Below are 14,122 nucleotides of genomic sequence, written 5' to 3'. Positions count from 1 at the left end.
ATGTTCCTGTACATAACCCTTTATAGGTTGACTGTACATCCCACTGTGTCATGACAACACCAAAACAAGTAAGAATAAGCATGTGATGTGGCGCTGCGGGGGCACTGGGTTGGGTTAGTAGAGTTTTTTTATAATGTGCCTGAAACCTCACCCCTGCCTGCAGCCAATTTTTCATTTTGGCTGGAGTTCCTCTTTGAGAACAGTAAACATTCTACATACAAGTCTAAATAAAACTGGTTACTGGCTCATAAGGCAAGGGATAAAAGCGTACACGGCCCCTAGGTATCACCCAACATGGCTATTATATTATATCATATCATGCAAAACAATGGTGACAGACTTTCTAACACCTCTAACAAATCCTTTTGGATCCCACTGGCTTACAGATCTGTCTGAAGCCTCCGAGAACATTGTGGAGAGAATGAAAGCTGGAAGACGGCTGAATGTTCATTACCGCTCATTAATATGGACAGATATACAGAGTCTGCAGAAAGCCAAGAAGCACATTCTGTCCAATGGATTATTCCAGGTTCCTTGTGTGCAGATCAGGGATTTCCATCATCCACATTAGAAGGGGAATCTTTCCAGTAACAGTGGATCCCGGCCTCCAGACTCAGTAATGGGAAAATCAATAACAACATTGAGAAACAGGAGCCGCCATTAATCTCATGTGTAATGGAGAGTCCTAATGAATGAGCAGGAAGGGTGGCCGCTGCGGAAGAGGTTTCGTAGGACAGAGCCAACATATACAACCAAGTCTGACACCTCAATTATTCACTTTAAATAGAAATATCAATGTCCGAACTAAAGAAAGCTGATGTCCCCTACAATGTACATATATGTCATACATATACAATCACATCAAATGATGTACATACAGTCTATATGCATATATATGAATATATACCCTCTTGTCTATTTACCAATGATATACATATACAATCACAGCAAATGATGTATAAAAGCAGTAAATATGCATAGGTCTATATATATACAGTCTTGTCTATATACCTATGATATACATATACAATCACATGAAATGATGTATAAAAGCAGTGATCCTGATATATATAAAATGTATATGGAGCAGATGTGCTCCCGCTCGGTATTATTACACATCCTTTCCTATAACTCATTAATTCTCTTTCACATTTTGTGACTTATTACGCAGGAGCTGAGGATCCATCTGTCATCTCAGTCTCCACTAAAACCCTAAATATCAGCATTATATTATACAGCACTATAAAGCATTATATAGCAATATATTATACAGCACTATTATATTATATAGCATTATTATATTATATAGTATTATATTATATAGCACTATATAGCATTATATTATAGAGCACTATATAGTATTATATTATATAGTATTATATTATATAGCACTATATAGCATTATATTATAGAGCACTATATAGTATTATTATATTATATAGTATTCTACTATATAGCATTATATTATATAGTATTATATAGCATTATATTATATAGAACTGTATAGCATTATATTGTATAGCATTATTATATCAGGGTGCCTTCAACCATACCGTATCGCTGCGTATTTATCGCTGTGAGTTTCTCGCACATAAATCCACAGTAAGGGTACTGATTGCTATCAAGTCAATGAATGTGTATTACTACATCCGAGTTTGGTGCGATTTTTACATGTGAGTTTTGATCTGCACATGATTTTCACAGGCGAGTTTAACACCACAAAAAACGCAGCTACTTTCATGCGAGTTTTGTGTGATAAATACGCAGCGATACGGTACGTGTGAAGGCACCCTCATATAGCATTTGTGGCATGGTGTGGATCGCAGGGACAGTTCTGTGTCTCTGGAGTGGGGATTGTGGTTCAAGTTCATATGCTCCACTCCAACCGAACAGCTAATGATTCTCTGAAACCCACCTTGGTGGAGCTCTATTGGAGACTTTAGAGCTTCCCAGGTGAAGACTCCCAGGGTGGGAGAACACAGGCAGCGCTAGGCCTGTGGGTGCTGTGGCCAAGGGGACTTTCTGAGACCAGTGAGTGCAACTGGTGAAACTGAGCAGTAGGCTGAGAAAGGACAGCTAGGGAAGATGTGGGATTAGTCAGTGACTAGATGGCCTAGGATTTATTTTATGTGCAAAGCCTATGTCTTATATGTTTTTCCTTGGATGGACAAATAAAGCTGACTGTGGTCCATTCAAAACATACAGTACTGACTGGAATGAAGTTTATGCTGTGCCAACCATCTCAAACCCGGGAGATGGCGATCCCAGCAAGTGAGTAACCCCAGGATTGTCACACATTATATTATATAGAATTTTATAGCTTTATATTATATAATATTATATAACATTGGAAACGAGTTTATAATTATTAATATCAAGATTTCCTAAAATTATACTGCATCCTAGTGAGTTATATATCTCTATATCTGTAGATCTTTTATTTAAAAATATAAAACATAACAACAAACCAACAATATAAATAACATACCTGTACAATATATAAAAGTCCATAAACGTATTGGCTGGTCCAGCCTCACACTTACTAAACACATTACTGTACTATCCCCCACATGTGCAAACTAGATTTTCCCCAAAACACCACAATAATAACACTATCAAAACTCATAACTTAACAATAACTAACATAACTATACTCTACACTAAACCCCTGTATCTGTACACCACCCATGTGCTATGTGAGCTTTATACTTGTGTCTGGCAGCGGCTTTCTCTCATTTCCCACTGGTCTTATGTATGTGAAAAGGGGACTGGAAGAAATGGCCCTTGGGTGAAGGTCTCCATTTAATGTATGGGCAGGTAATGTCAGAAACTGTTACCAGGAATCCACTAATGGCAGCCGACAGAGACATATGCATAAACCGTAGCGGAGCTCAATCCAAAAGCCAAAAAGGACAGAAGGACGGACAGGTAAACGTCTATGAATGCATCATGAGAGCAGAAGATGGATGATAGGTGATGGATGGCACTCACCACATGTGGATGATTCTTTAGGGTAGCTTCACACATACCGGATTCACAGCGGATTGCACGCTGTGAGTTTGCAGTGAAATCCGTTGCGAATCCTGGTAGTGTGAAGTTCTATGGGGTTACATATCCGCAGCGGAATTTTCATTCTTTTGCGGATATGTAACCCGGATCCTTTAACCCCCCGCAGCCCCGAGCATACATTACCTGCTCAGCGCCGCTGTGTGTGAGGCTTCCAGTTCCCCTCGGTACCCATCAGCCAATCAGTGCTACCGTGCTGGCAGCGGGTGGGGTCAAAGGGGCTACATATCTGCAAAAGAATGAAAATCCCACTGCGGATATGTAACCCCATAGAACTTCACACTACCAGGATTCGCAGCGGATTTCGCTGCAAACTTGCAGCGTGAAATCCGCTGCGAATTCGGTCCGTGTGAAGCTACCCTAAGGGCCCTATTACACCAACAGATTATCTGACAGATTTTTTTTTAGCCAAAGCCAGGAAAGGACTATAAACAGGGATCGAGTCATAAAGAAAAGGCTGAAATTTCTCCTCCCCAAAGCATCTGTAAAGCCACCATCCACAACCTCCAGATTGTGTTTATAGTAGTAAGTGAGCTGGATCAGAATACCGAGTATAAAGTGCCTTATACCATAACTGTACAGAGCAGCAGAAGGAAATTAAATTACCATAAAGAGCTGTGTGGTGGATCCAGACCGGACAGGTGACCCAACAGGGGTAATGCCAGCCAGACCAGACAAGTGACCCAACACAGTTAATACCCCCTAGCTCACCCTCCGTATAGCTAGATCAATGGTCAGTAATTATTTTATAATTGGTTACATACACTGATTGTGATACTTCGCTCAATGGCATTGTAGGTAGTTATAAAGTCCCTGCACCCCCTAAAGGGTAACTGTATGTTACCAGAGAAAAGCCTTTCCCAGTTAGCAGCATACACGGCTATGCCAGTACAGTAGCGCATGAGCCATCAGCATACACAGTTATGTGGGTGAAGTAGCTCACCAGCCAGCAGCATACACTGCTATGTAAGTACAGCGGCGCATGAGCCAGCAGCATACACTGCTATGTCAGTACAGTAGCGCATGAGCCAGCAGCATACACTGCTATGTCAGTACAGTAGTGTGCCAGCCAGCAGCATGCACAGCTATGTGAGCTCAGTAGCATGCAGCTTTAGCTGGGTTCACACTATGTATATTTCAGGCAATATTTGGTCCTCATGTCAGGTCCTCATAGCAACCAAAACCAGGAGTGGATTGAAAACACAGAAAGGATCTGTTCACACAATGTTGAAATTGAGTGGATGGCCGCCATATAACAGTAAATAACGGCCATTATTTCAATACCACAGCCGTTGTTTTAAAATAACAGCAAATATTTGCCATTAAATGGCGGCCATCCACTCAATTACAACATTATGTGAACAGAGCCTTTCTGTGTTTTCAATCCACTCCTGGTTTTGGTTGCTATACAGCCTCACAAATACAGCCTCAAATATACATAGTGTGAACCCAGCCTTAGGGTATAAACACACACACCGTATACGCAGCGTATTCACTGCTGCGATGCGCAGCAAATACGCGGGAAATACGCAACAAATACGCAGCAGATTAGATCTAAATAACTGAACACATCATCAAATCTGCACCATGCAGATCTGCTGCGTATTTGCTGCGTATCTGCTGTGTATACGGTGTGTGTGTTTGTACCCTAAGGGTATAAACCCACACACCGTATAAGCAGCGTATTTACTGCTGCGATACGCAGCAAATACGCAGCAAATACGCAGCAAATACGCAGCAAAAACGCAGCAGATTATATCTAAATAACTGAACACAGCATCAAATCTGTACCAACAAATCTGCTGCGTATTTGCTGCGTATTTGTTGCGTATCTGCTGTGTATACGGTGTGTGGGTTTGTACCCTAAAAACTGTTTTAGAGCTCTTTGCATGATAATGAATAATGATGCAAGGAGTTCTGACAGTTCAGTCTGTGAAATATGGTTCATACGTATGGAAAGTGTGAATCCAGCCTTAGTCTATGGAGCTGTCTGGACAGAGGTTTAAAGTGACTGTACCACCAGGCCCAGGCTGAAGCACGGTGGGCGGGCCGACCCACCCCCAGTGGGAAGAAACCCCAGCCCCTCCATGACGTGACTCCATTAGGGGCGGGGGTTTCCTTCCACTAAGGGTGGGTCAGCCCGCCCCCCGTGCTTCAGCCTGGGCCTGGTGGTACAGTCACTTTAACATTTCCTGAACTATTTCAATTTTAAGGGGTTTAAGGGTGCCTTCACACCTACCGACTCGCAGCGTTAATAACGCTGTGAGTCGGCTAGGTCCTGGCAGATCACTGTCAGTACATACACGCAGCGGTCTGAACGACCGCTGCGTGTATGTAAATCTGCCGGCCACTTAACCCCTTCTGATGCCGGCCGGCCGCCTCCCGCTCAGCTCTGTATACATTACCTCCTCGCTTCACGGGGTCCCGGCGTACTGCTCTCGCGCCTGGCCAATCAGTGTGTTGCCTTGCCGTAGCCACTGATTGGCCGGGCGTGAGAGCAGGACGCCGGGACCCCGTGGAGCGAGGAGGTAATGTATACAGAGCTGAGCGGGAGGCGGCCGGCCGGCATCAGAAGGGGTTAAGTGGCCGGCAGATTTACATACAACGCTGCGAGTCGGTAGGTGTGAAGTAGGGCTGGGCGGTATACCGCAAAAATACCGATACCGTCACTGGAGTCGGTTTACCGACCTCAACTTAGCCAGGACGGTATCTGCGGTATTTTTGTACTTCCATCTTCCTTTCAGAGCGCCCTCTCCCCTCTCCTGTCCCGTCAGAGTGGTCCCGCACACACGCGCACTGCCCGGCATTAGCGGTGCACGTTATGTGCAGGGACGCCGGCATCAGAGCGGGAGGTGGGGGAGGAGGAGGAGGAGGAGGAGCAGCAGAAGCAGAAGCAGGGTCCAGGTGAGAATGCCCGCCCCCGCCACAAGTCCCGTCCGAGCGCCCGATCTCCCCACCCGTCTGGTCCCACCTCACCCGTCCGAGGCCCTCACCCCACTGGTCCGGTCCCGTCCGAGGCCTCCCCACCTTACCTCACCCGTCCGAGGCCCCCCACATCCGAGGCCCCCCGTCCGGTCTCATCTGAGCGCCCCCCACATCCGGCCGGCAAGTGCTGCACATGTGTGTGTGCAGTGACGCCGGCATTTCAGAGCTGGAGCAGCAGCTGACCTGTAGTCCTCTCAGTAAACAGTACAAGGCTAGGAGGAATGGATGGACTGCAGCAGACAGGATGTCACACACAGCAATGTCTCCTACAGCTTATCCTGCCTGCTGCAGCCCATCCATTCCTCCTAATTTACAGCCTTGTACTGTTACTGAGGGAACTACAGTCATACATACACGTCTATCCACCCCCTGTATAGTAGCACATCCCTGTCCCCCCGTACAGTCATAGACCCCTGTCCACCCTCCCCCTGTATAGTCATAGACCCCTATCCCCCCCCCTGTATAGTCATACACCCCTGTCCGCCCCCCCTGTATAGTCATACACCCCTGTCCGCCCCCCCTGTATAGTCATACACCCCTGTCCGCCCCCCCTGTATAGTCATACACCCCTGTCCGCCCCCCCTGTATAGTCATACACCCCTGTCCGCCCCCCCTGTATAGTCATACACCCCTGTCCGCCCCCCCTGTATAGTCATACACCCCTGTCCGCCCCCCCTGTATAGTCATACACCCCTGTCCGCCCCCCCTGTATAGTCATACACCCCTGTCCGCCCCCCCTGTATAGTCATACACCCCTGTCCGCCCCCCCTGTATAGTCATACACCCCTGTCCGCCCCCCCTGTATAGTCATACACCCCTGTCCGCCCCCCCTGTATAGTCATACACCCCTGTCCGCCCCCCCTGTATAGTCATACACCCCTGTCCGCCCCCCCTGTATAGTCATACACCCCTGTCCGCCCCCCCTGTATAGTCATACACCCCTGTCCGCCCCCCCTGTATAGTCATACACCCCTGTCCGCCCCCCCTGTATAGTCATACACCCCTGTCCGCCCCCCCTGTATAGTCATACACCCCTGTCCGCCCCCCCTGTATAGTCATACACCCCTGTCCGCCCCCCCTGTATAGTCATACACCCCTGTCTGCCCCCCCTGTATAGTCATACACCCCTGTCCGCCCCCCCTGTATAGTCATACACCCCTGTCCGCCCCCCCTGTATAGTCATACACCCCTGTCCGCCCCCCCTGTATAGTCATACACCCCTGTCCGCCCCCCCTGTATAGTCATACACCCCTGTCCGCCCCCCCTGTATAGTCATACACCCCTATCCCCCCCCCCCCTGTATAGTCATACACCCCTATCCCCCCCCCCTGTATAGTCATACACCCCTGTCCGCCCCCCCTGTATAGTCATACACCCCTATCCCCCCCCCCCTGTATAGTCATACACCCCTATCCCCCCCCCCTGTATAGTCATACACCCCTGTCGGCCCCCCTGTATAGTCATACACCCCTATCCCCCCCCCCTGTATAGTCATACACCCCTGTCCGCCCCCCCCGTATAGTCATACACCCCTGTCGGCCCCCCTGTATAGTCATACACCCCTGTCCGCCCCCCCTGTATAGTCATACACCCCTGTCCGCCCCCCCTGTATAGTCATACACCCCTGTCCGCCCCCCCTGTATAGTCATACACCCCTGCCCGCCCCCCCTGTATAGTCATACACCCCTGCCCGCCCCCCCTGTATAGTCATACACCCCTGTCCGCCCCCCCTGTATAGTCATACACCCCTGTTGGCCCCCCTGTATAGTCATACACCCCTGTCGGCCCCCTGTATAGTCATACACCCCTGTCCGCCCCCCCTGTATAGTCATACACCCCTGTCCGCCCCCCCTGTATAGTCATACACCCCTGTCCGCCCCCCCTGTATAGTCATACACCCCTGTCCGCCCCCCCTGTATAGTCATACACCCCTGTCCGCCCCCCCCCTGTATAGTCATACACCCCTGTCCGCCCCCCCTGTATAGTCATACACCCCTGTCGGCCCCCCTGTATAGTCATACACCCCTGTCGGCCCCCCTGTATAGTCATACACCCCTGTCGGCCCCCCTGTATAGTCATACACCCCTGTCGGCCCCCTTGTATAGTCATACACCCCTTTCCGCCCCCCCCTGTAAGTCATACACCCCTTTCCGCCCCCCCTGTATAGTCATACACCCCTGTACAGTCATACACCCCTGTCGGCCCCCCCTGTGTAGTCATACACCCCCTAATAATGACAAATGATAATAATAATGATGATGATGATAGACTAACCACGGCTTGCTGCTCAGTGAGCTTTTTTACTTTTTTGATATTAAGTATGGCAAGTGGGTGTGGTTTGCATAGCAAGTGGGTGTGGTTTGCAAAAAGGGGCGTGCCATAATTATCGTTCAGTTATCGTTACCGCCGCTACATGTGCGATAAACCGCGATATTGATTTAGGCCCATATCGCCCAGCCCTAGTGTGAAGGCACCCTAAAATGTATGTATAATTAAATGCAATGAGAAGTAGCATTCATTATATCTGCTGTTTACAAAGGAACCAGTCTATAAATACGAGCTGTACGTTCCCTGCCGTCCAGATGGAGGTGCAAGCTGCTGCACCAGAAGTCATACCTACCTGACATAATGAAAATAGAGCAGAGCATTATGGTGTGCCCCCTGTTCCGACGCACACAACACATTGATTTGTAAATGGAAAAACTGGTGTAATTTCTCCATAGCAAATAGTCTCAGATCCCATAGCTACCAATCACAGATCAGCTTTCATTTTACCACAGCTTGTTAAGACATGAGACTTGTGCTGTCGCTGGTTGCTATGGGAGCTGTGTCTGGTTGCTATGGGAGCTGATTGATAAATCTGAGCCTTACACCGTGAAGATTGATGGAAATGCTGTGTGCCATGGGGTGCAGTGCGGGTGTATTCATGGTTACGGTCAGTGTGGGTGTTTTTTTGGGAGGCGGATAAACAAAATTCTGCAATTATTTTTATCGGTCATGTTGTTATGGACGTGGCAATACCAAATGTGTATAGGGGTGGGGAAGGGTATCTTATTATTTTACATGGCCCCATAAAGGTACTGTCACTTGCAATCAATCATCTAATAGATGATATAATACTACTACTGTAGAGCAGTGCATTATACTGACCTCTGGCACAATTCAAAAACATGCAATGGGTTAAACCTTCAGGATCTGGGGTTTCTCTGGCCCAGGCTGTGACTCCTGCATGAGTTCCCGCAATCTCCGCATGGGACACCCCTGCAGGGTGTAGTACTGGCGTCAGCCATGCATAAAGCCGCAAAGTGACAAAATAATAGAAACTAAGCCGTTTAGCAGCGCAGTTAATTTTTCCCTTTAGACTATAACATTTGGCACTTAAATTGATGCTGCGATTTTAGAGCCAAGGCCAGAAGTGGATCCACCTTCCTTATTATTTCTCATTGCTCTGAATCCGCTCTTAGTTTTGGCAAAATGTGGCGGTGTGTGCCGGTAGCCTGACTTTTAACCTTTCCCCAGCCATCTGCTGAAACGTTGGGAGTTATTTAAACAATGTGAAGCCAGACGTCAGGTCACGACTGTCAGTAAAATGACTATGTGTTATTACTGTGCACGCTCACAACCACAATCTATCAGCAACTGTTACAACAAAGACCAAAAGCCCAGAGAAACAGGTGCATATATATATATATATTACACTGAAAGCACAAAGCCAGTGTGAGAGGATATTCTACACGTAGGGAATGGTCCTTAGAGGTTTCCTGCTGCTTCTCAAACTCATCTGTATTCCTTCCTGTTCACACAAACACTAAAACCAGCACCTTGGAGTCACTTTCAAGACTATCGAGGTAGATGGTCAGAAATGATACCAGATCTGTGAAGTTACAGCTGGCACTTTCAGGTCAGATGACAACTCCCCATCAAATGACAAGTTTAATGACCAACATATAGGATGTATTCCAATCAGGTCTTTTGATCTGTGGAAGGAACAAGGCTTATTATTAATAAAGGGGTTATTCAGAAACATGGCCACTTTCTTCCAGAGACAGCACCACTCTTGTCTCCAGTTCAGGTGCTATTTGTAATTAGGCTCCATTCTCGGGCAGCATGGTGGCTCAGTGGTTAGCACTGTAGCCTTGCAGCGCTGAGGTCAAATCCCACCAAGGGCAACATCTGCAAAGAGTTTGTATGTTCTCTCCATGCTTGCGTGGGTTTCCTCCGGGTACTCCGGTTTCCTCCCACACTCAAAACATACAGATAGGCAAATTTAGATTGTGAGCCCTAATGGGGATAGGGAGCAACAATTGGCTAAACTATGTTAAGTGCTGCGGAAACAGTGTGTTCTATACAAATAAAAGCATTATTATTATTATTCTCCAATAAAACCTGCGCCCAAACTGAAGGCAAAAGGCGCTTATGTGAGAGGTGAAGAAAGTGGTCATGTTTTTCTAACGCTGGATAACCCTTTAAGCCCCTATTACACAGACTGATGGAAAGGAGCAAATGAACGCTGTTAGCGCTCGCTTGCTCCTCGTTCCCCGCTGGCTGCCGGCGCTATTGCACGGTATTAGCGGCAGCGAGCCGGTAAGAGGGGGGGGGCCACGGGGAGCTGCTGGAAGGGTTGGGGAGGGGGCAGCCCATAGAAGATAGCAAAGGCAGCAGATCGTTGCTATCCTAGTCGTTTGTCTTTCAACATGTTGAATGACAACGACAGCCAACGATCACCCGACATCGTTCATGTCGGCTGATCATTGTCTTCTATTATGCTGCGTTTACACGAAACGATTGCAAATTCGCACGATAACGATCGCATTCGAACGATAATCGTACGTGTAAACACTGCGAACGATCAAATGAAGAACGAGAAGTCGTTCATTTTGGTCTTACAAAATGTTCTAAAATCATCGCTCGCAAAAAAATCGCATATCGTTCCGTGTAAACAGTCGTTCACCGATTTTTCCTATGTGCGAGATAGGCTTAAGCGATCGCAAAACGAATTTTCTGGACGATATATCGTACCGTCTAAACGCTGATCATTATGAATAAAAAATCGTTACTCCGACATCGTTAATCGTACGATCGGGTGGATTATCGTTCCGTGTAAACGCAGCATTACACCAGACGATAATCGGCCGAATACGGAGATAGTTGTTAGGTGCAATAGGGCCTTTATTACACTTGTCTGAAACTGGTCTAAGGGTACTATTACACCAAGCAATTTTTCGACGACTAACGATTAACGATCTTAAACGACCGCTAAGGCAAACAACCCGAAATCGTTTGCCCAATTACATGGAATGATGATCGTTATTTATGATCGTTCTTGCAGTCGTTTAGTCGTCGGTATTGCGTACATTTCAGCTGTGAATTCTTATTCCTGCGAACGATGTGCGAACGATCAAACGATAAATATAGGTCCGGATCCTGTTAAACGATCAACGATTTCTCGTTGGTCTTTTAATCGTTGCCTGCTATTACATGAACCGATTATCGTTTAAATCCGAACGATTTAACGATTTTTCGAACGATAATCGCTCCGTGTAATACCAGCCTAAGGGTATATTCACACTGAGTAGATGTGGAGGAATGAATCCCGCCTGTCTCAGTGTCAGACAGCATCTCTCGATGGGAGGGCTCGAGCGCACTTCCGCTCTCCTCCCCTCTCCGCTCAAAGAATTGACATGTCAGTTCCGCCACATTTATTTAGGGTGAGCATACCCTAAATATCTTTTGAGTTGTGTTGCGTGAACTTGCCCAACTGTTCAGGTTTGGTAACATTCTTTGAACCCGAATGCTCGGCATTTGTATCCATGTTTTCCCAGACTCCCTAGGGCTGAACCCAACCTCTCAAGTCGCTAGGAGTCAAACGCTAAGCATTCGGGTTTGGAGAACATTACTGAACCTGAAAAGTTGGGCACATCCACTCATCAGTTTTAATGAATCTGGTGCAGATCCCTATGGAATATGTGTATGAAGCGGTTTTCTGGTGTTTAAATAACTTGCTGAAAGGTTATGCTGAGAGTTGTAGTTTCACAACCACTGAAGGGCTACAAGCCCCCTCCTAATGGTTTACATAAAATGCCTTCTCAATCCGTTGTTTTTCTGCTCTGTATCACCACTACCTCATGATGATGCTTAAAGGGAATCTGTCAGCTACAGTTCAGGTTCCACATTGCTGTCATTTGATGTCGTTAGGTCAGGGACACACATGTATCTGTCTGTGCTTTTAGTCATGGAAGCAGGGATAGTAGGGGGAGTAAGGAGGCGTTGCCTGGGAAAGCCTGAGACATTGTGGAATAAAAACATTTTTCTATGTTGTGGAACCACAGACAAATATATGGAAGTTCTCATGCGTCTCCCTGATCTAACAGCTGTGGGTCCATTCACACGTACAGGATCTGCAGCAGAGATCAGTGAAATTAAATGACTAAACTCAGCATCAACAACAGTACACGTGCTCCTGCTTCATTACACTATGGGGGTAATATATCATCGCTGATCACTTCACTGCACAAACTTTGGGACTTTTCTACAGTCTGCCCCATTTTCGTCTGTCCTTAGAATAGTTCTATATATACGGACATTTTCAGTGCCACAACTTTATTAAAAATGGTTCAAAAAGGCACAAAGCCAGTGAAGTCCGGACCATACTTATGTACTCACATCAGATCATGCCTTAAAATGGCGCAAATGCAAGGAAATAGGTGACATGTCGCAGCAACTGGTATATGCCAAAATTATAATGGTGCCTCCCCCATTTTGTTAAATTTGGTGCGGGAAATAAGTGCTCTAAAGGCAAAAAGCGGAATACAGACTACTTCCCATTCAGGACAAATTTGACAACTCCCCTCTGTCTCTCGTGCAGGAAAAAAAGCACTTTGGGGGAGATTTATCAAACATGGTGTAAAATTAAACTGGCTCAGTTGCCCCTAGCAACCAATCAGATGCCACCTATCATTTTCCAAAGAGTCCGTGAGGAATGAAAAGTGGAATCTGACTGGTTGCTAGGGGCAACTGAGCCAGTTTCATTTTACACCATGTTTGATAAATCTCCTTCAAAGTGCTTTTTTCCTTGCACTTACTACTGCATCAAGGCTTCACTTCCTGGATAACATGGTGATGTCACTTCCTGGATAACATGGTGATGTCACTTCCTGGATAACATGGTGATGTCACGACCTGACTCCCAGAGCTGTGCGGGCTGTGACTGCTGGAGAGGATGATGGCAAAGGGATGCTCAGTGTCCCTCCAGTGCCCTGTGTCCCTCAGTGTCCCTCTGCCATTATCCTCTCCAGCAGCCACAGCCCGCACAGCTCTGGGAGTCGGGTCGTGACCTCACCATTTTATCCAGGAAGTGAAGCTTTGATGCAGTAGTAAGTGCAGGGGAAAAAGCATTTTATAAGCATTTCCCATAATAAGTGTATATAGGTAATTTGTATAACTTTTGGGGTCCAATACAATACTTTAATCAAAATTTTTGCTGGACTTCTCCTTCAATGACATCTGTCCATAGGAAACAGGAATGAGAAGTAGAGATGAGCGAACCGGGTTCGGGTTTGAGTCGATCCGGACCCGAACGTTCGGCATTTGATTAGCTGGAGCTGCTGAACTTGGATAAAGCTCTACGGTTGTCTGGAAAACATGGATACAGCCAATGACTATATCCATGTTTTCCACATTGCCTTAGGGCTTTATCCAACTTCAGCAGCCACCGCTAATCAAATGCCGAAAGTTCAGATTCGGATCGACTCGAGCATGCTCTAGGTTCGCTCATCTCTAATGAGAAGCCATCGGCCCCAAAAAACGTTACTAGACCTCACATCCCAGGAACTACAGGTAACAACCAAACTACACAGGAAACGGGAATGAGAGGCCATCGGCCCCACAGCCGTCACTAGACCTCACATCAGAGGAACTACAGGTATCAGCCAACCTACACAGGAAAGCTCAGTATTCAACATGCAGCTCGTCAGTGTATGGAGAATTTCACACATACCTGAGTGTAAATGGCTGACGTAACCGCAGCACATCGCACTATTCAACCTTCAAACATAAAGGAATAGAGGATTTC

The 14,122-nt window shown here is 46.8% G+C and overlaps 1 protein-coding gene across 3 annotated transcripts in view; it reads right to left on the bottom strand.

Annotated features, from left to right (window-relative positions):
* Positions 1-14,122, bottom strand: part of NECTIN3 (nectin cell adhesion molecule 3) — an 80,820-nt gene that overhangs the window by 60,468 nt on the left and 6,230 nt on the right. The window contains exon 1 of one of the 3 annotated variants that reach the window (XM_069971503.1): positions 8,672-8,746. The exons of the other annotated variants lie outside the window; for them this stretch is intronic. Coding sequence (XP_069827604.1) covers positions 8,672-8,735 — 64 coding nt within the window. The 5' untranslated portion in view covers positions 8,736-8,746. Of the gene's footprint in view, positions 1-8,671; positions 8,747-14,122 lie in introns of those variants that run through there. 3 annotated transcript variants of the gene reach the window in all.

The sequence above is a fragment of the Dendropsophus ebraccatus genome, chromosome 5, assembly GCF_027789765.1.
Source record: "Dendropsophus ebraccatus isolate aDenEbr1 chromosome 5, aDenEbr1.pat, whole genome shotgun sequence".
In the NCBI taxonomy this organism is placed as follows: domain Eukaryota; kingdom Metazoa; phylum Chordata; class Amphibia; order Anura; family Hylidae; genus Dendropsophus; species Dendropsophus ebraccatus.
The sequence above is the reverse complement of the archived record's forward strand: the minus strand, read 5'-3'. Positions and strand labels throughout refer to the sequence as shown.